This window comes from Taudactylus pleione, unplaced genomic scaffold, assembly GCF_031769625.1.
Source record: "Taudactylus pleione unplaced genomic scaffold, aTauple2 ptg000095l, whole genome shotgun sequence".
Taxonomy (NCBI): Eukaryota; Metazoa; Chordata; class Amphibia; order Anura; family Myobatrachidae; genus Taudactylus; species Taudactylus pleione.
In genome coordinates this window covers 1,285,203-1,308,072 of record NW_028284497.1, presented here as the reverse complement: position 1 = coordinate 1,308,072, position 22,870 = coordinate 1,285,203, and the positions used below count along the sequence as shown (strand labels likewise).

General features: G+C 42.8%; 1 protein-coding gene across 1 annotated transcript; it reads left to right on the top strand.

Moving 5' to 3' along the window:
* Positions 1 to 804: 804 nt before the first annotated feature.
* LOC148526457 (olfactory receptor 10A7-like) lies at positions 805 to 14,285 on the top strand. Its single transcript, XM_088470124.1, has 2 exons — positions 805 to 835; positions 13,296 to 14,285. Exon 2 carries the CDS (start codon positions 13,296 to 13,298, stop codon positions 14,283 to 14,285), a length of 990 nt encoding a protein of 329 aa, XP_088326250.1. The 5' UTR covers positions 805 to 835.
* The last annotated feature ends 8,585 nt before the right edge of the window (positions 14,286 to 22,870 follow it).

Sequence of the window (22,870 nt, the reverse complement as noted above, 5' to 3'; positions counted from 1 at the left end):
AAATCCCAGCAGCGGCAGCCCGACGGAGTAGGAAATCCCGATAGTCCCCAGGTAAGTATGAACTAACCTAATTTTACCCCCTAACCCCAACCCTCCCATAGTGGTGCCTAATCCTAACCTCCCCCCTGTGCCTAACCCTAATCCCCCCTCTAAGTGCCTAAACCTAACCCTCCCTTCCCCGCTGCCTAAATCCAAGTCCCCCGGGGGGGTGCTTAACCCTAATCTCCTCCCGGGGTGCCTAACCCTAACCCTCCCTCCCCCTAGCCTAACCCTAACCTCACAGGGGGGTGCCTAACCCAAAGTCCCCCACGGGAGCCCGAAACCTAACCATCCCCCCCTTGCGGCTGTCCGCGCCCGGCATCCCTTCGATCTGGATGACGGGCGCCGGTCTCCCGGCATCGGTAAAATGACAGGCGTCTAGATCTAGATGCCTGTCTTTTAACCCTCGCCGGGATTTAGTAGTCTAGAAGCGTCCATAAACGTATACCAAACAAATATACCTGCCCTAAAACACAATTCCAGTGTTACAGTCACATCATATACAGTATGTTCTATGCATCTCATTATTTCAGGGTCTATACACATTCATTTTAAAAGTTGTCTCCTACAGTATATCCACAAATAACTAAATACTTAATGGTTAATTCAAAACAAGTCAGAAAGTTTTAGTAGGAAGATGAGTGTTGCAAAGAGTTTAATGAGATGTCATGGGAAATCAGTCTTCCCAGTGGAACAGGGGAGTAGATGGAGGGGGACGTTTACTCTTTTTAAACTGAAATCGCTTTGTTCACCCATTGTGGGTGGCACATAACCCCCACCCCAACCTGTGCTAGAGGTGAGTCATTTCTGTCGTCCTCAGGTTTACAGTAAAATAATAGAGGAACTTCAGGAGCATAAAGTGTTTTTATATTTTACATGTCATGTGTTACATTATAATATTTTACATGTGATATTTGTTATATTAATACATTTTACATGTGATATGTGTTACATTATAATATTTTACAGGCGTTAAAGACCAGTTTGACATTTTCAAAATTACAAATAGTGAGTAAAATAATATGATCACTGTATTATAGGTGTGATCATGTTTATTGTTTAATATTGTACTATAATTTTTGAGCATACTTCAGAACTTTCTGTATTGTGGCTGCTGCCTGCTAGTTATTTATAGAAAGGTGTGTTTATTAGAGTTCACCAGCAGAAGAGAGCAAAGCAATGTCAAATATATCACATCTACTCTGCTCCAGAATTTTGTCATAACCTAATGTCACATAACTCATGCATTTACACATCATTCGGCAGCCATTTATTAATTTCACTGTTTTATTTGGAATCTGTTTCTTGCTGTTTATATGTAGTAAGTCATTTATTTTATTATTATTTTGCAAAATAAAATGGCCACAATAAAGTGCATGTTACCATTTGTTTCAGACGTCATTACCTATATATTACCTATATATCTGTCTATTATTACCCAGTTTTGTTCTATTAATGTTTACAATTGTAAAGCGTTACGGAATATGCTGCGCTATATAAGAAACTGTTAATAAATAAATAAATAAGAGCCTTTATACTCCCATCCATAAAGACAGCTAACAGGACATTAAAGGGGAAGGTAGGTGCGTATAAATGATGCCATATAATACATGTGCTATCATAATAAAAATAACAACACCAATAATAATTATGAAACAAGGGTGAGTATATCAACCTTTGTTGGTTTATTAATTTATTTATTTTTGTCATACATTTCCTAAACTAAACTACTTTTCCAGGGTCTCTTGAAAGTTTTTTTAAGCTTCCTATTATTATTATTATTATTATTCAGGTGTATCCAATAATATTTAGTATAATATTTAAAGGCTACACACAAAGGGGGTCAATCCTATTATGCGCAAAGGTTGCAAGTTGCCGTTGCAACGGCGTTAAGATGCCGGCAATGGACCGGCACGTCGCACCCTTTGCGGCCTGCTCCGAGCCCAAATTCACTGTCCCTATTGGTCTGCGAGCAAAATTCAGCGAATCCGGGCTGGCGTAAAATGCGGCTTTTGCCACAATGACTCGCACCGTGAGATCATCGTGGCTAATAGGATTGACCCCAAAGAGTGTAAAGCGTTCACAATCTATTGAGAAAATACCATTCCATATGATAAAAACTTTGCACTGTTATACAACTGAAAGTAAATTCTAAAGTGGTTTTCCAAAAGATCAATGAGGGTTGATTATGCCTGTTTGTGTCTAGTCCTAGGCATTGTTTTTAAGTCTAATATAGACAGGAATTCCCATATAAAAAAAATATCCCAGTGTATTTAAGATTTTTCTTTTATCATTTATCTCATTAAATACTTTTATACCTGCAACAGTAAGAACCAGTTTTGTTTTTTAACTACTAAAACACCTGCTGATTCTGTCTTATACAATACAAATAGAAAAAAAATACATTAACAAACTACATATTGTCTCATACAATACATATAGAAAAAAAATACATTAACAAACTATAAGGGGGGAATCCAATTGAATGCGATGTTGAATAGCAATGGGAATAAGTACCTGGAGCTATTCAATTGCCCGCGCTGTAAACCCACAACTAGAGAATTTCTGCTCGGATCCTCCTCTAAACTAGTGCCGCAATGCTAGTTGCAGGCTTACCGTATGCACTAACAGCATCGCTCCTGGCACTTAAGTCAGAGAATGCCATTTACCGCAACTAAAGCCGTCATTAGGTGCGGTAAACTGCACCTCCCCGACTTAAGTGCTCTGCGTGATGCAGACAATTGAATAGCCCCGGGCACTCATTCCCGGTGCTATTCAACATCGCATTCAATTGAATTCCCCCCTAAGAAAGCATTTCTGGAAAAAAGGGGTGTTATATAAGCATTTTTTGCATATAACTGAATTGAAACAATTGTAAATTTATAATGACCGTTCCTCTCATACATAATTGAGTATTTACGGTATAATTCTGTGAAAGAGTGAAAAAGGACTTTGCAGACTCAATCCTGTTACGTGCGAGCTAGGTCCTGCGAGCCGTTCTCACGGCGAACTCTCACTGAGAATGTCATTTGCAATTCAGCTCCAAGCTCACATTGATTTTTCATCGCGACCACCGCAAATTGCCATATCTAATTGGATCTTGCATATCTCAGGTGCACGCATTCGTCCGATGTCTGCGAGTTTCATGAAACAAACTCGCATGTCCAAATAGCACCTAATAGGATTGAGCCCTATGTGGTGGCACATTTAAAAGTGGAAACTCCAACTATCTATAATAGATGGGTTAATTGAGTAGTTAAATAATTAATACATAACTTTTAATGGATAATGGAGGTGAGCATAGGAAACAAATAGACATACATATTGACTAAATGTAAGGCTGTCAATAATAAAAATCTTTCTTCTCAGCTATATTCTGTATGTAATAAATCAGAGACAGATGACGTCCATTTAATAATTAAATGGCTTTTCAATAGTAGTATTGCCAAACAATTGGTCTGCTAATATGTATCATCAGTGATATTGAACTTAAATACTGCTTCCAAGAGTGTCCAAATATCATAGAGTTAAGGTGCCTACACACTTACCGAAATTTTCCCGATCTGCCCGATTCCGACGCATCGGAACAACAGATCATGTAAAATATGCCCAAATCATGAGTCCCCACACATGATCACGATGCCATGCACGTCCCCGCTGGTCGCACATCGCATCGTCAGATCTGCCGTGCTGTAGGGCAGATCTGGCAATCTGGGACACAATGCACGGGAAATAGTCCCAGATGCACGATGGATCGTTTGAAGATGGACCAAATCGTGTGCAGAGCTGCCGGGGAGGAGTTTCAAGGGAAATCGAACACATCGTCGGATCGTGTGCAGATCGGTAAGTGTGTAGGCACCATTACTTTACAGGTGGAATCCTAATGAAATTCTCAGACTCTAGAATTTTAAACTTATAATGTTGCTCATGTTACACCAGAAACAATAGCCAGTCAATTTGTTTACATCAATACACCAGTGTAATTGATATATAGGCCCGTATTCAATTAGGGAGCGAAAAGTCTGAGCTTTTCTGGGGATAAAGTATCGGGGGTGTGCCTGCTGTAACCCCGTGTTCAATTTGGAGCCGGCGAAAACAGGAGCCTGCGGAGAGGTAAGTATCGGGAAAAATAGGGGAATTTTTGGGAATTCATCCTGGGACCCCCCTAATGATGTCCAGACATGGGGGATCACTGTGGGTACCCCCGTTTAGCCCTGCAGAATGTGTTCTACATTTTTAAATAGCCAAGGCAGGTGTTTTTTTCCTAACATTGAAGAAGTGATGCAGAAGAGCACTTAGGTTTTTTTTTTCGTTTTGTAAAAGTGGTCCCATCAAATTTGGGGTACATGAAAATGGGTTCTAGCATATTTTTAAGTCCCTAAACTAATTTATAAAAATTTCTGCAAAAATGCACCTGCCGCTAATAGCCTGTCGCATACTTACAGAATACCCCTGAACCTATTTCCCTATTTTTAAACACTATTCTCCCTCTTTTTTTTTTAACCCAAAAATTAATTTTTTTGGGGTGTCCCTTTTTTTGGGGGGGACATTTCGTTTTTAGGGGCTATTCCCAGGGGTGCAGGCTATTTTTTTTAAGCCTGCACCACTAAACCCCAATTCTGCACTTTTTTTCGCCATGTAAAACATGGTGAAAACTTATCTCTGGTATTTTTTTCGAACCAGTGAAAAGTCTTTGAAATTGAATATGAGGATAATTGAAACATGCGAAAATGACGATAATTTATCGCCGATTCTGACTTTTCGCATCCAAATTGAATAACCCCCATAGTCATCAGTTTGCAGGGTAAAAAGCATATTCTGTTCAAATACAACGAGAAGCAATATGATAATATAAAGAACCCATTTGTCTTGCTTCGGACCAGAGGTTCTCTCTAAAAACTCAATGAAGTAAGAAACTGTTACTTTATACCTGCACATGTATAGTTAAATTGATTGTAGCCATAATTAACCTGGTGGTGTATTATTATATTTACAAAATCATTAGTCAAGGAAGTAATTTGTACAAGAGTATGAGGTCAAAACACTGCAACAGGTTTAAATAGCAAATTGTTTAACTGTTGTTGATTTATTTATACACAATGTGGATATCAAAGGTAAATCACTTAATACCGAGATTGTATATATTAAATCAAAAACTGCTTTGGCAGATATTAAAATATAAACCATTACATAGTTCAGTAATAGAAATTGCCCAATGTCATTTGTTAGGGTAGTAATTAAAGCATGAATTTGTACACTGGATTGAAAATACTGCCTCAGATGTAAATGATAGGCTCTTCGCCATAATTAGTTCATGTTAGTCCATAGGTGTCTCACTGGACACTGTCACATAAGATATTACAGTGAACTTATGACTTGGGTTAAATATTCATTGGTTCAATATCAGAATGCATAAATTGCACATGTACGTTTTTTAGTTGTCTCAGCAGAGACTAACACATAGGATACCACAGTGTATACCAGGAAGTTTCTAACCTATCCATATCTCAGGATGAAACACATATTAGGTTAAACCATGACAAAAAAATAGATATCATATGCATAATTTGATGGTCAGATAACTATGAAATTAGTGAGAGTGCAAGTATCCTCCTGTAGTTTTTGGTATAGTATAAAGCATTAATAGTGTAACACATTTGAGGCAAACAGTGTATGTAAAACAGAATTGTTGAGAGGTAAAGATCCAGTTCTGTGCTGATCACCCCACTTCTGCTGTTCACCGTCTTCCTGAAAATTCTAGGGTTGTGTGAATGAGAGAACAGGGCACACACCTTGCTATCGGAGGAAGTGGCCATGTGCACAGATTGCAGTGCAGGGAGTATGTGCCACTTACCTGAGGTGCACAACCCTCTTGGAAGGTAGAGACAGTGAGTGTATTGCTAGATTGTATTGCTAGATAAAATAAAGACTTAAATACAAGTTCTAAAACTGGTGCACATGCTCCTACATTATATTATACACAACACCATTATAGTATTGGCTGGTGCACCTGCTCCTACATTATATTATACACAACACAATTATAGTATTGGCTGGTGCTTAAAGCTAAATGCCAACAGGTTGTAATTATGGAAGAATACCATGGGTACTTTGCAGGAAAGTTATTTATAAAGATTAGAGAAACTTTGCTTCTCTCAACTTTTGTTCAAAGCATAATTACATCTCAGGATGGGTTGGGTACGGGATGCCGGCGCTCTGGATCCCGGCTGTCAAAATCCCTATGCCAGCATCCCAACAGGGTTAGTATACTGACACCTATCCGTAGGTACCCTAATCCTTCTCCTACCCCTCCCTCCCTCGTGCCTAAACCTAACCACCACCTCCCCGCACCCTAAAATGAATCCAACTCTCCTTGGGCCTAACCCTTAACCCTCCCCCTTAGCGCCGCTATTTACCTTTGGGATGCCGGCAGTGGGATTCTGATAGGTGTCGGGATTCCGGAGCCAGTATTCTAAGCACCAGCATCCCCTTTGCCGGAATATTCACCACATTCCCTCAGGATAATGTTATGTATGCTTGCACAGTGCAAAGACGCTACTGGTCGCAGTTATCTCCTCGCTGGGACAATTCTGTAATGCATGGTATTTCCGGGCATGAGGTCTAAATTAAATTTGAGGAAAGCAGATTGCGAAAAGCGCCAATAATTTTATTGTAAGTTCTGTGAATTTTGCTAAATAGGGGTATTATTAATCCACTCACACTGTGTATTTTATTATTTTAACATGCTTGATGCTGGTTTCTGTGGCTTTACTTTTTCTAGTATATATTAGCAGTACATGCTCAGTGCAGCTAGACTTTTTCTACGCTTCTATATAGAAGAACATGGAATAGCACTCCTTATCAGAATGAAGTATGAAAGGCCTTATCACAGGCTGGATTGCATTAACAAAAATCAGCATTCTTTAAGGATCGCACCAGAACTTCTGCTTTATCAAGCTTAATCAAGTGCCAGTTATGACGCAAGTATTAACATTTTATAATTGTATTTATATAATTGAAAATAAAATCCAGTTTGTGAATTTGAGTAATAGGGCAGGCCTACAAACGATATTTCTGTCTTGGGTTTTGGTAGCTATCAATTCTAAAGTCTTCTTATAACAGATACGAATTAAAATATTAATTTTCACTGTTATCTAATTGTTCAATGTTTTCTCTCTAAGGGGTATTTTTATTAATTGTCAGTTTGTTGGAACGATGTATGTTGGTCTTCAACATACGATACTTGTTTTGTCATCACTATCTCTGGAAGAAGTTACAATGTATTTGAATAAAGCATTTTTCAGTGTCAATTAGTTTGTGACTATTCAAACAAAGCAGGTGAGTGTCATTCATATAGGTGCTCATGTAAAAAAGTATAATAACTAAAATATTTAAAATAATAAATATGTTCAATAGTGTTACTTTATCCGAAATTCTTCCGATTATCTTTCTTGAAAGCACTCCAGTGATAGTACTCAGTAGTAAGTCAATATTGTGTGTCCCAACACAATGTGTATTTAGGGCCTGATCCAGACCCGCTCGCGAGCGCTGAGCGCTCGCAAGCGGGTCGATGGTGCCCTAGTGCGCATGCACAGGAACGAAGGGAGCTCCGTCGTGTGCATACACGAGACCCGAATAGCGACGGCCAAGCCAAAAGCACTCCTGGGCTTGCGGCAGCGAGACCCTACCACAGGGTCTCGTCGCAAACCCGATGGTCGCGATGGTCTTGACCATCGCAACCATCTTTTTGGCCGCTCGCATGCGAGCTATGCGAGCGGCCAGGAGGCCGCTCCAATTTTAGGCAGGAGGGCCCTGATTCAGAGCGAGTGCTCTTGTCAGAGCGTCTGGCTCTGAATCAGGCCCCTAGTTCCTTCAATGTCAATCTTTCTTAGGAAGTATTACTCCCATCATGAAAAGAAAGTAGAAAGGGGATATGATAGTGTAAAACTGTCTTTTCATTACCTTGAAAAAGACCACAAGGTGGTCAAAACATGTTGGCAGAGGAGAAATCAGTGGACCCCTACCCAGGACTAAGACAAAGATTAACACTTCAGGCGGTGGATTGCCGGGTTTACCATCTTTATCCAGTGCTGTGTGAGACTTCTTGTCACTTGTCACTTTATGTATGCACTTTTATCGATTTATTCTTGTGTTTGTCAAACAAAAGTCAGTAATACTTCCTAAGAAAAAGTAACATTGAAGGAACTGAATACACATTTTTAATTTTTTAAATTTTTTTAGTTATTTTACTTTTTTACATGAGCACCTATATGAATGTCACTCACCTGCTTTGTTTGAACTGTATCTGATTGAGAGTTATTGGTGAAGACTCCAGAGGGGAATTAGGGCCTGATTCAGAGCTGAACGCTCTGACCAGAGCGCTCGCTCTGAATCAGGGCCCTCCTACCTTTTTTTGGAGTGTCCTCATGGACGCTCGCATAGCTGTGGGTGACCACCCACAGCTATAGCGACCGTCCATGATGATGGTCGCGATGGTCTTGACCATCGCGACCATCGGGCTTGAGACGGAGACCCTGCGGTAGGGTCTCGCTGCCGCAAGCCCTGGAGTGATTTTGGCTCTATCAGAGCCAAAATCACTCCCACTGACATCACTAGTGATGTCAGTGGGGCCGGCTTCAGACGGTAGGCGTTCCCATGGGAACGCCTCCGTCTGGCAGGCATGCCCCCGGCACGCCCACCAAAGGGGGCGTGCTGTCAATCAACATCGACAGCACGCCCCCTTTGGTGCGAGACCCGGAGCGATGGAGAGCCTGTTGCTCGCCGGGTCTCGCGCATGCGCACGACGGAGCTCCCTCCGTCGTGCGCATGCGCAGTGGGGGAACATCGACCCACTTGCGAGCGTGCTGCCGCTCACGAGCGGGTCTGAATGACCCCCTTAGTGCGGGTAGCTCATTTTTAGGGCTCGATCCAATTAGGTGCGAATTGCAAGGAGCGAGTTTGTTTCTTTAAAATCGCACACATCGCTGCAAAGCGCACTCCCGAGAATTCTCCAATCCAATTACAAATACCTATTCGCACTACTCACAGCGGAGGGGTGCGAATTGACTGCCAAATGAGATTTGCGAGAATTGCCTAATTGATCATTAGGGGGGTGTGTCCAAGGGGTTCAGCACAGTGGGCCTCATTCAGACCCGGTCGCAAGTGCTGAGCGCTCGCAACCGGCTCGATGGTGGCCCAGAGCGCATGTGCACGACGGAGCCGGCTCCGTCGTGCGCATGCGCGAGACCCGGATAGTGACGGGCAATCCGTCGCTCCGGGTCTCGCACCAAAGGGGGCGTACTGTCAATGTTGAGTGACAGCACGCCCCCTTTGGTGGGCGGGCCGGGGGGTGGTGGCTGCCCAGATGGAGGCGTTCCCATGAGAGCGCCTACCGTCTGGGGGCGGCCCCACTGACATCACAAGTGATGTCAGTGGGAGAGCTTTCGGCTCTGTTTGAGCCGAAAGCTCTCTGGGGCTTGCGGCCACAAGACCCTACCACAAGGGTCTCGTCGCAAGTCCGATGGTCGTGATGGTCTTGACCATCGCGACCATCATCCTGGCAGCTCGCATTAGCTGTGGGTGGCAACCCACAGCAATGCGAGCGGCCAGGAGGCCGCTTCATAAAAAAAAAAAAAGACGCCCTGATTCAGAGCGAGTGCTCTGTCAGAGCGTCCGGCTCTGAATCAGGGCCAGTGGGCATAATTCAGACCCACTCGCGAGCGAAGGACGCTCGCAAGTGGGTCGATGGTGCCCGAATGCGCATGCACACGACGGAGGGAGCTCCGTCGTGCGCATGCGCAAGACCCGGTGAGCGATGAGGAATCCGTCGCTCGGGGTCTCGCAGCAAAGGGGGCATGCTATCAATGGTGAGTGACAGCACGCCCCCTTTGGTGGGCGTGCCGGGGGCGTGGCTGCCCAGACGGAGGCGTTCCCATGGGAACGCCTACCGTCTGGGGCCGGCCCCACTGACATCACTAGTGATGTCAGTGGGAGTGATTTTGGCTCTGATAGAGCCAAAATCACTCCAGGGCTTGCGGCAGCGAGACCCTAACGCAGGGTCTCGTCGCAAGCCCGATGGTCACGATGGTCTTGACCATCGCAACCATCATCATGGATGCTCGCTATAGCTGTGGGTGGTAACCCACAGCTATGCGAGCGTCCAAGAGGCCGCTCCATTTTTAGGGAGGAGGGCCCTGATTCAGAGCAAGTGCTCTGGTCAGAGCATTCGGCTCTGAATCAGGCCCAGTGTCCCCACATTTTAACCTTAAAATAAAGATTTTCCTTTCCATCTCTTACCCTCAGGGAGGTGCAAGTGGAAAGTTGCGAATTCAGTCTGACTGAGCAGTGCGAGTTGCTAATTGGATTGCAAAATGAATTCGCTATGCGAATTCGAACTGAAAATCGCAACTCGCATCTCGCAATTCGCACCTAATGGGATTGACCCCTTAGAGCGTATTGGACTCTATTCACCTGTTTTTTCATTCATAAGTTTGTGACTATTTTATTGATTTTCAATGTTTGTAACTTTTTTTTATTATGTTTTAAACAACTGTAACTGAAAATCCAAGTCTGGGCTTTCAGCTTTAATGTGCATGCATTATCCCCAGGGCCGTAGCTAGGGTAGTGCGGCCGAGATGTAGTCTGGAACCCGACGGTCTAAATGCGGACCGCCGGCTTCCAGACTGCTTTATCCCGACTAGGGACAAATGACAGGCGTCTAAATGTAGACGCTTGTACCGATCGAGCGGATGCCGGGGTCCGCAGCGGACAGCTGCGGGGGGGAGGGTTAGGTTTAGGGCTCCCAGGAGGGACTTAGGGTTAGGCACCCCCCAGGATGGTTAGGGCTAGGCTAGGGGGAGGGAGGGTTAGGGTTAGGCACCCCCGGGGGGAGGTTAGGGTTGGGCACCCCCCCCGGGGGACTTAGGTTTAGGCAGCGGGGAAGGGGGAGTTAGGTTTAGGCACTTAGAGTGGGGGTTAGGGTTAGGCGCAGGGGGGGAGGTTAGGGTTAGGCACCCCTAAGGAAGGTTAGGGTTAGGGGGGTTAGGTTAGTAAATACTTTTAGGACGATTGGGATTTCCTCCTTTGTCGGCCAGCCGCTGTCAGGAATTGAACCGCCGGCCATGCGCCCGCCCGTAATACATATCACATCCGTGCGGCCGCTGCCATCGCACAGGGCACCACAGGTCAGGGGGCGCTGTTTGGGCCTGTCAAATTTCTATTTATTATCATTCTCACATGTAACTTCCTCTTATTTCATCCCCAGCATCTCCTGGCCTCTCCTATCTCTTCCCTGGCCCTTCCCCATGAGGCCATTCCCCTTTTTTGGGTGCATTATGTCCCTTTGAAAAATGAGGGGGGCGCCAATGCTGGCACCAAAAAGTCTAGTTAAGGCTCTGATTATCCCTTACTGCTCCTGGCAAATATGACTGAGGCAGCTGTTATTAAACTGGACCCTATGTGTTGTATTCAGTTCCCAGTATCTGTTTTGGTCATATTATATCCAGTAGTTATGATATATTTTCCATTAAATGCTAAGGTCATGTTAGGACAAACCGATCAATCCCTTAATATATACTATAATTGTGTATATATAATATAAATATATATAAATTACCTAGCAAATGCCTAAACTCACTTCCCTCTATGTGTTTGTTTAACAACATATCAGTGAGTGGAGAGTCCAGCTTGGTGTACAGACAACATTTCATCGTACACAGTGTCCTTAAGCCTGCTCATAAGTTATGCAACCATATTTTCTTGCTGTTATATTTAGAATACGACCTGTTAAAATATCATGTGTACATCCTGTTTCCTTTCTTTATTTATAGCACATTGGGAGAGATATGAAATTCAGTGCTTACTTAATTAATGTGTGTATTAAATGGGTAAAGGCATACAAAACCTTTTTAAAGGCAGAGGCGAATTGAGTGCAGCTACTAAAGTCATAAAGTGTAATGATTTCCTTAAATAATGTGTTATAATTGCATGTAACACTGAGCTAGCTAGCCATGGGGAGAAAATAGTGGTAGACTTAAGGAGCCTATCCATTAGCAGATAACTTAAACGACTGAACGATATATCGTTCAGTCGTTCAATTTATCTGCTAATGGATAGTCCCTGAACGATGACAGATGCGCACTCCCGCGGCCGATAAATTGTGTCTTTCGTCTCTCGAACATTATCGCTTATTGCTGCCAGATATTAGAAATATGTGGCAGTTTATAAGCGGTAAACGACGAACAATATTTTTTATGAAAATTCATAGAAACATAAAAAAAAAAAATCCTTGAATGATGTCATGCAATATCGTTCGTCGTTTGCAAAAATCGGTCATGTACATGACAAATATCTGTCACCGCAGCCCCAGGAATTTTCAAGGGATACATCTTTTGTCTTTCATCGTTAGAAAAAGATCTGCTAATGGATAGGCCCCTATAGAATGAAGAATGTAACTATGCAGAATCAATCAGTAACATGAATGATTTATTTTATTTTGCATAAATAATTATCTGTACGTCTTGTATAGAAAAATACTTGCTTTGGTTTCTATACGGTTGTTATGTTACACATCTGGTGCATATAACATAATCTGTACATACAATAATAAAGTTTGAAGAGCATTTGCACTACTTGAACCTATATTTTTAGTTTCACAGGGAGATACAGGTCAGGGATGTCCACGTGCAAGTACAATACAGTTAGGAGCAGGGCCGATGCTAGGTGTCTCTCGTCACCCAGCACCGTCCCGTGCTCCCCCTCCACCCCTTCTCTCACTGCGCCCTCCCAATTAGCATAAAATAATAACAGCAGCAGGTGGGTGGAGGATCGGGATATTCTACAGCCGGACCCTGGCGCCCCTGTGCGACCGCACGCCTGGAACCGACCCTGGTGAGCATGCATAGATGCAACTCAGCCACTCCCCTTTGTGATGCACCCTATTTTGGGTTAAAATATCATTAGATAGAACTTTTTGGAAAGCGGATATTTTGCACATCCATAAACGGGGTATGTAACAAGTTGATGATGGCTGCCAGATCTTTGCACTCTCTGTTGCACATACATTAAGATACGTAAATCTATGAAAATACAAGTGTGCTGGTGTATATTCGCTGATACACAGGCTCATGCACATCTAATTGAGGCCCTTGTAAGAATGAGGTTCACAGGATTTATTTACTTGTATATGGTTTGATAGTATCTGAATGTAATAACTACATTCACAAATAGATCTGTATTTATCTCTTTTGTGTGTCTAGATGAGATTCCTGTATGACAAGGCTTTAGCAAATCAGTCAAATATCCAGGAGTTCGTCATTTTGGGATTCACCAACTTCAATGTGAAGATTCAGCTACTTCTCTTCCCCCTTTTTCTCTTTATCTACATATTCACTTTACTGGGAAACCTCACACTCATCACTGTGGCCACGCTGGATTCCCTTCTTCACACCCCCATGTATTATTTTCTCCGCAATCTCTCTTTTCTTGAAATGTGCTACATTACAGTCACCCTCCCCAAACTTCTGCAAACCTTTGTGGCCAAGAAGACAATCTCTTTCTATGGTTGTTGTGCCCAGATGTATTGCTTCTTCACTCTTGGTGTCACCGAGTGTTTCCTCCTGGCTGTCATGGCATATGACCGCTTTGTGGCCATCTGCAATCCCTTGAGATACTTTTCAGTTATGAGTAAACCTACCTGCCTAAAAATGGCCATGGTCTCTTGGGTCTGTGGTAACCTTATATCTCTTGGCCAGACTGCTTCCATATTTTCCCTTCCCTATTGTGGTCCAAATCTCATCAACCATTTCTTCTGTGACATACCCCCATTGCTGAAGTTGGCCTGCACTGACGTTTCTTCTAATGAGATTGCCGTCTCTGTCACTGGCTTCCTGGTATTACCATTACCTTTTACATTAGTGCTTTATTCCTACGGACGCATTATTGCTGCCATACTGCGCATCAGCACCAATACGGGGCGGAAAAAGGTCTTCTCCACCTGTGCCTCACACTTTGTCTCCATCACCTTGTTCTTTGGGACAGGAGCTATCACTTATGTACGATTTAAGTCTAGTGATACTCCAGATAATGACAAAATGTTGTCTCTCCTCTATAGTGTGGTCACCCCACTGTTGAATCCACTTATATACAGTTTAAGGAATAAGGAGGTAAAAGGGGGTCTAAAAAAACTCATGCGTCAAAAGGTTGAGAACAAAGAAGCAAGGCAATCTACATGTGATGTTGACCATTGAGATTGTATTTATAAATAATCAGTTATAACTATTAATTCAATGAGTATATTTAATAGCCTGGTTTCGCCTTTGAAATTATTGCTGCGTTAAATCTAGAGGCTAAATCACAGAAAAGCCCCCAGTGCCTGCAACACGCAGGCTGTTATATTTAACTGTATATGTCTGTTCTAGAGAAACACATTAATCCAAATAAAATGTTAACACTCTATCTAGTCTCCAAAGTTGGGCTGTGAGTTTGAATAACTTTATACACAGTAAATCACAGTTACCATGGGTGTATCCATAATGGATGAAGGGTATGTGGTTCACACTGGACCCTAGGTCCAGGTGGCCCACACTGCTCACCCTGCACCCTTAGATGATACTTTCTTGCCAATCAGAACCGTAGAAATGTGGGTGCCAATTTCCAGAAGATCTGAACAGTAGAGCGATCATATGGAAAATGGCGCAGGCTATGTTTCTGGAGAGCTGCACATCAATGTACCAGCTAGTAGTTTTTGATAAAATCATGTTTTAGTCATCTTAAAATCATTTTATTAAATTATGTTTTTCTATGCTTGGAGTGATCTTTTTTGAAAACTGTGATTTTTGTGAGTTCAGCTGTTATTTTGGGGTGAACGTTTGGGCGTGTGGCCCCCTGGAGTTGCTCTGGCTGGGCCTTTTTCTGGGCATCACCACTTAATTCACATAGATACTTTTTCATCACCTTTCTATTTGTTTGTTTATTATTTATGTAATTTTAATTCTTTCTTATTATATTAACACTTATTGATTATCTTTACACATCTATACTTTACACTTCACTATCACCTTTTTTCCCTTTTTCGTGTGATGCCCTGGGGATGGTCCTTGGCTGGATTCTGTTGGGGTGCCCTGCGCCTCGGACGTACACCCCTTAATGTTAGGGACACCGGTATAGAGTAGCCTTGACCCTGGCCCGGCGCTTAATCATATATTTGCAAATATATGCAACTAATACCTCTGAATTTCTATTATTATGTAGGGTTCAAGTTTTTTTTTGCTGATATTGCTGCAGTGTGCTGGAGGGAATACCTTTTTTTTCTGTAATAATTGAATGTGTTGGAGTGTTGGAGAGGATACAGTGCAGCATATGGGAGAACAAGGGGAGGAGGGGGGGGGGAGGGCACAGGTATTGGTGTGTACCAGAACTACATGTGCTGGTAGGTATGGGATGTCAGTATATGGACTGCTGGGGTGTGTTGTGGGATGCAGAAATGTTGTGGTAATGCGTGTGTGTTAATGAAAACGTACACAGGTATAGTAGAAAGGTGTTAATTATTAATTACATCTTAAGAGTCACAATGCTCAGTTTTCAGGTAATATCCTTTATAGTCAGGTTCACTCTGTAATTTCGTTGGATTTTTGTGGAGAGTAGGAAAACTATACATTTCTGTAAACGTTACTGTATAAGCAATCAGAAAAACAATGTTTGCATTTGCCTTGATATATACATGGCCGCCATCTTGGAATTTACAAAATGGCTGCTGGAAACAATGTTTTAGTCTATAACTCGGCTTCTAACTAACATGAACATTGCACTAAGGAAGTGACCATTAAGTACCGAAACACTCTTCATGACAGAAATGGGTTTAATTTTGTATTATTATATATATATATATATATATATATATATATATATATAAACAAAAGACAAAGAACTGTCAGTCTTGTATAAAAAAGGTAAGTCGCCTGGGTGCCCTGCCAAACACAATGGTTATAATACAGGGTGATGCTGGATGGCACTCCAGGTCTTGTAGTCGGTGTAATAAACTGCTACCACTCGCAGGCAGTCCAACATTTCGGTTTTATTACCTTTGTCAAGGACTAAATAAGTACAAAATGAGCTTACCTTAAATAGAGCAAACTTTGTTGTTTGTTTATAGTTTCCATGGCAGCCCCAGCCAGGACGGACACGTCACAACTAGGACGCACTGACATGACGTTAGTGTTGGGTGCCGATCCCGGAAGTGGACTGCCGTGTCTCGCTTTGCACTGGGGGTGTATGCTCTATTTAAGGTAAGCTCATTTTGTACTTATTAAGTGCTTGGCAAAGGTAACAAAACCGAAACGTTGGACTGACTGCAAGTGGTAGCAGTTTATTACACCGACTACAAGACCTGGAGTGCCATCTAGCATCACCCTGTATATATATATATATATATATATATATGTATATATATATATAGACACACACACATACAATAAGTGTTTATTTTGTATAATGTATAATTCATATTGTACCCAATTTCAATGCAATAATACAATGAGTATTATACAGCTGCGTTGCGCCCGCGGCCAGTGCAGAGATGGAGACAAGACTGTCTCCATCTCTGAAAAATAAATTTGGTCCATCAGGGGGGTTTCTGGGTACTCAGAAACCCCCCCTGCGTGCGCGGGTGGTCATGGTTGGTTTCAGCTGGCCATCGGATTGCTTGTGGTAGCCATTCTGCAGTGGATCCAACTGAAGATCCTGCAGAGCAATGCTGGCCTGTCCCCACACTCTGGCTTGGATATGGACTCTCAGGACATGCTGTCTCAGAACTTCAAGAGTAGGAGGTAGCTTGTCACTTTCCACCATATGCTTGCAGAAGAGATCCCATCGTAGTTCGGGGATTGTCTTGATGTGGATGCCTTTGGGGGAGTAGGCTGCACAGACAAAGCTAGCCAGAGTGACCAACATAGTTTCCGTCACTTCTGTCTCTGCTGAAAGCATCTGCAGAGAGCATATTACATCTATACCTGCCTTCATGTAGAGTTGCAACTAGGTTGCTTTGCCTATACGAGAGAAACTTCCAGTGGTGTCAGCGCCAGTGAATGCATAGAATGCTGGCAAAGCCTTTGCTCTTTCTGCCCCTATGGCTCTCCATATTGGCTCTATCTCCATAACCCCAGAGGCCATGGAAATGGATGTGTTCTTCAGCATGAGGTCATAGTTTGCTATGACTAACACTAGGACATCTGTGTCTGGGGAGAAGAAAACCATCCATGCATCTGGTGGGTTTCGCTGTGATGCCAGAACAGCCTTGTAGATCAACAATGTGTCTGCTTCTTCGTGATTGTTATCCAGGAAAAGCTAGTCTTTGTTGCAACTGGTATGCCCTGATGAAGAGGTGATGACCAGTTTGTTTGATCTACTGTTGTACCGTAGAGTCTTTGCAGCAAGATAGTTGGTCAGGTCAGCCTTTGTCTTTTCATGTGAAAGGAACCTGGACATTGGGATGTGTTTTATGTTTGTGTTATCTGTGACTTTATATTGGATTGGTGCTCTTCCTTGCCTTCTGTTATCCCTAGTAGCACCCTTCAGAGATTCTTCCTTGTATGTGTCAAACACAAGTATGATTTCATCATAATTTCATGTGAGCGACATCAGCCTGTCGTTGAAGCATTCACTGAGATCTTTGACTGTCACTACAGTTGCAGGTTTCTTGGCCATTTTCTGCAGAAGAACCATTCCATCTACCAGGACTATCTTGCGTCTTGTAGCATTTGCTGTGGTGTCCATCCCATTCTTTGTCTGCTGATCTTCCTGTGGAGTTTCTGCTGTTGCCAACTTGTTGAGGAGGTGGATCAATTTTGATTTGTCCAGGCATGGCAGGAGTGTACCTTCTGCAGCAAAAAAGGCTCTTGGTATCACAGTGAATTTGTGGTTTTCAATGGCCTTTTTCTGGTCGATGTCTCTGTCTTCTGGTCGATCCTTCAGATCCACAGTGTTGTCTCGTAGTTCTACTGTGGTTTTCTCGTTTGCAGACATGAAAATCAGGGCTGTAGCTAGGGTAGTGCGGCCGGTGCTATCGCACAGGGCACCACAGGTCAGGGGGCGCTGTTTGGGCCTGTCAAATTTCTGTTTATTATCATTCTCACTTATAACTTCCTCTTATTTCATCCCCAGCATCTCCTGGCCTCCCCTATCTCTCCCCTGGCCCTTCCCCATGAGGCAATAACCCTTTTTTGGGTGCATCATGTACCTTTGAAAAATGAGGGGGGCGCCAATGCTCTTTCTGGCACAGGGCACCAAAAAGTCTAGCTATGGCTCTGATGAAAATCATGTTGTTTTCCATCTTTACTGGTGCCCATAGGCTGACCTCTCCATTTATTTGCTCTGACACAAACAGCTTTTGACCTGTCACATCTGCATTCAAGATCGTTGGAACATACTCATCAGGGATGTATGCATGAGTGGTCACATTGTATAGCTTGTCACCTTCATCAACAAATGGGTTTCAATGTTTCAGAATGGCTGCATTATCTTATCTATGGTATAATGCTCCCTCTTCACAGCACTTGGCCCAAGGTCATGATGCTCTCTGCTTTTGTCCGGATCAAGGTCAAACTGATTCCTGAAGCCTTTTGCAACACGGGATAGTTCTGCTGTAACCATTAAAAACCTCTGTCTGGCATTTGCATTGTTCGAGATGCTAATGAGTCCAGAATAAGTTTTCATAAGCTTGTTCAGATGCTCGCATGCGTTGTCTGCCCCAATTGATACAAAGGGAATGTCACTCTACATGACTGCGATGTTGCCTGCTTGCAGCTCTCTCCAGGTTTTAGGGTGATTGGTCCTCACATCATGCATGTCAAGAGATGTATCTGGGCCAGTCTCACTTGTATTTGATCTGGTCAAAGGTGAAGAAGAGCTTGCTCAGCTGCTCTCCAGCTTGAAGATGAAGCTCCAGGTCAGCATTCTTGGATGCAGTGATAAAGAACAGGCTTGCTTCAACTCGCTGTAGGTAGTTCACCATTGCCTTGAACATTGCATTCTTGGATCTCTGTTTCTCCCATTTTTCGTACATTGTCATGACATCAGCATTGGTCAATGCCACAAGTAGGGTGGCGTTTGCTTGTTTCACAGACTCAACTTCCTAATATAATCCAACAACTGTTGTATACTATAATATGTAAACTATAATATAATACAAGAACTGCTGTAACAATTGTCTGAACACATTTGCAACATCTGCAACTAGGAGCATTTGATTCTTTGGCCCTGAAAATGGTAGTTCAGCTGTGAAAATCAAATTTGTGTGTTAGTTAGTTAGAAGCCGAGTTATAGACGAAAATATTGTTTCCGGTGGCCATTTTATAAATTCCAAGATGGCAGCCATGTATGTATCAAGACAAATGGAAACATTATTTTTCTGATTGCTTATATATTTACAGAAATGTATAGTTTTCCTACTCTCCACAAAAATCCAACGACAGTTCAAATTCATACGTAGTGAACCTGACTAAAAAATATAGGACGTTGTGATTCCAACGTTTGGGAACCACTGCTTTAGGGATTACCCTTAATTGCAATAATTGGTAAATTGGTAGGAGACCAGTATTCTACCACTAGGAGGACCCCTATGATGTGCGGGTTATAAGGTTATTCTGTAGAAATACCCTTTAGATACTCCTATTTTATAGGTGAATGCCCTCTTGCAATATCCAGGTGGTAGCTTAGGTGAATTCCCCTTGTAGAGCTGTGGCATATCAGTCACTGGAAATTGGAACAGCCCGTCGGCAGCATCCCGTCTATTGGTGAATGCACTTACGGATAAGTTCTTCTGCAGTGGTGGAATGCAGTTGCTGGGCTTGATGATATATGACAGTAGCGCATGCAGGGGGGGTTTCTGAGTATCCAGAACCCCCCATGACAGACTAGAGAGCAGGCACCCTTCTTCTTAAGCCTCACCCCTTAGTAGCAAAATACAGCGATTCGCGGGTCAATTGGGAGGAAGCAGAACAAATATGACACTCCCTCTCGACTGACCCGCGAATCACGGCATTTTGCCACCAGGGGGAGGGGCCTAATGACATGGTGCCAGCCTGCCAGATCCCATCCCCATCAGGTCTACAACCCGCAACTGCTGCAAGGTAAGTGTGTGTGTAATGTATAATGAATGTGTGACATATGTGTTTATGTGTGTGTGTAAGGTATGTGTGACATATGTGTGTATATATATATATGCGCACTACCATTCAAAAGTTTGGGGTCACTTAGAAATGTCCTTATTTTTGAAAGAAAATATACTCTATACATTGTGAATGTGGTAAATGACTATACTAGCTGCAAACATCTGGTTTTTAAAGGAATATCTACATAGGTATATAGAGGCCCATTTCCTGCAACCATTGTTCTAATGGTACATTGTGTTTGCTAAGTGCGTTAGAAGACTAATGAATGATTAGGAAACCCTTGAAAACCCTTGTGCAATTATATTAGCACAGCTGAGAACGGGTTTGCTCGTTAGAGAAGCTATAAAACTGGCCTTCCTTTGAGCTAGTTGAGTATCTAGAGCATCACATTTGTGGGTTTGATTATACTCTCCAAATGGCCAGAAAAAGAGAACTTTCATGTGAAACTCGACAGTCTATTCTTGTTCTTAGAAATGAAGGCTATTCCATGCGAGAATTTGCCAAGAAACTGAACATTTCCTACAATGGTGTGTACTACTCCCTTCAGAGAACAGCACAAACAGGCTCTAACCAGAGTAGAAAGAGAAGGGAGGAGCAACTGTGCAAGAAGATAAGTACAGAAGAGTCTCTAGTTTGAGAAATAGATGCCTCACAAGTCCTCAACTGGCAGCTTCAGTAAATGGTACTCGTAAAATACCAGTGTCAACGTCTACAGTGAAGAGGCAACTCCGGGATGCTGGCCTTCTAGGCAGAGTGGCAAAGAAAAATCCATATCTGAGACTGGCCAATAAAAGGAAAAGATTAATATGGGCAAAATAACACAGACATTGGACAGAGGAAGATTGGAAAAAAGTGTTATGGATAGACAAATCAAAGTTTGAGGTGTTTGGATCACACAGAAGAACATTTGTGAGATGCAGAACAAGTGAAATGATGCTGGAAGAGTGCCTGATTCCATCTGTCAAGCATAGTGGAGGTAATGTGATGGTCTGGAGCTGCTTTGGTGCTGGTAAAGTGGGAGATTTGTACAAGATAAAAGGGATTTTGAATAAGGAAGGCTATCACTCCATTTTGCAATGCCATGGCATACCCTGTGGACAGCTCTTGATTGTAGCCAATGTCCACCTCCAACAGGACAATGACCTAAAGCACACCTCCAAATTATGCAAGAACTATTTAGGGAAGAAGAAGGCAGCTTGTATTCTGTCTGTAATGGAATGGCCAGCGCAGTTACCAAATCTCAGCCCCATTGAGCTGTTGTGGGAGCATCTTGACCGTACGGTACGCAAGAAGTGCCCATCTAGCCAATCCAACTTGTGGGAGGTGCTTCAGGAAGCGTGGGGTGAAATTTCTTCAGATTACCTCAACAAATGAACAGCTAGAATGCCAAATGTCTGCAATGCTGTAATTGCTGGAAAAGGAGCATTCTTTGATGAAAGAAAAGTTTGAAGGTCAAAATTATTATTTCAAATAAAAATCATAATTTCTAACCTTGCCAATGTCTTGACTATATGTTCTATTCATTTTGCAACACATTTGATAAATAAAAGTCAGATTTCATGTAAAACACAAAATTTTCTGGGTGACCCCAAACTTTTGAACGGTAGTGTATATATTATATATATATATATATATATATATATATATATACATACACACACACATATACATATAGATTGAGTCTCCCATATCCAAAATGCTTGGGACCAGGGGTGTTTTGGATATTGGAATATTCCGTATTTTGGAATATTTGCATAAAATAATTAAATATCTTGGGAATGGGACCCAAATCTTAACACAGAATGCATTTATGTGTTATATACACCTTATACACACAGCCTGCAGGTCATTTTATACAATATTTTTAATAATTTTGTGCATCAAAAAAAGATTGTGAACATACCTGAAATTCATTTGTTTCATATACACCTTATACACACAGCCTGAAGGTTATTTTATACAATATTTTTAATAATTTGTGCTCTAAATAAAGTTTGTGTACATTGAACCATCAGAAAGCAAAGGTTTCACTTTCTCATTCAGGCTAAAAATATTCCGTATTTCGGAATATTCCGTATTTCGGAATATTTTGATATGGGAGACTCAACTTGTATTATACGAGTGTGTGGGTACCCCCATGTAGAAATCCTGCGTTTGCCCCTGGATGATGATAGATGTGCCAGAGACATGCTGTTGCGTATCTCACTCGGCTGCCTGGATTGTGAGTGCTCTGCAGTAGAGCTGTGGGTGCAGCCGGGCTTGATGGAATGGTTGCCGGGGACACACTGCTGTGTGCCTGTGCCGGCTCAGCTTTTGGGTCTGTGGATCCGTGGTCTCATAATATTTGGTGAGATCGCCCTTCACCAGCCGGAGAGGGAAGGTTCAGTGTAGAGTTTTAAGCTGGGTACACACTAAGCGATATGTTGCTCGATCCGGCTCATAGGAGCGACATATCGGGCACATCGGCCAGTGTGTACCCGCTAGGATGCTGACGATGCTCGCTCCCGCGCGTCATCGGCGACATCACCCCTCGGACCTGCATACATGGCCATCACTTAGTTGCGGCCAGCATCGGCAAGTGTATATGCACTTGCCGTTGCTGGAATCCCGTCGGGTCCCATCCCTAACGAGGTCGGTAAACACTAGACATCATCTAGTGTGTCCCG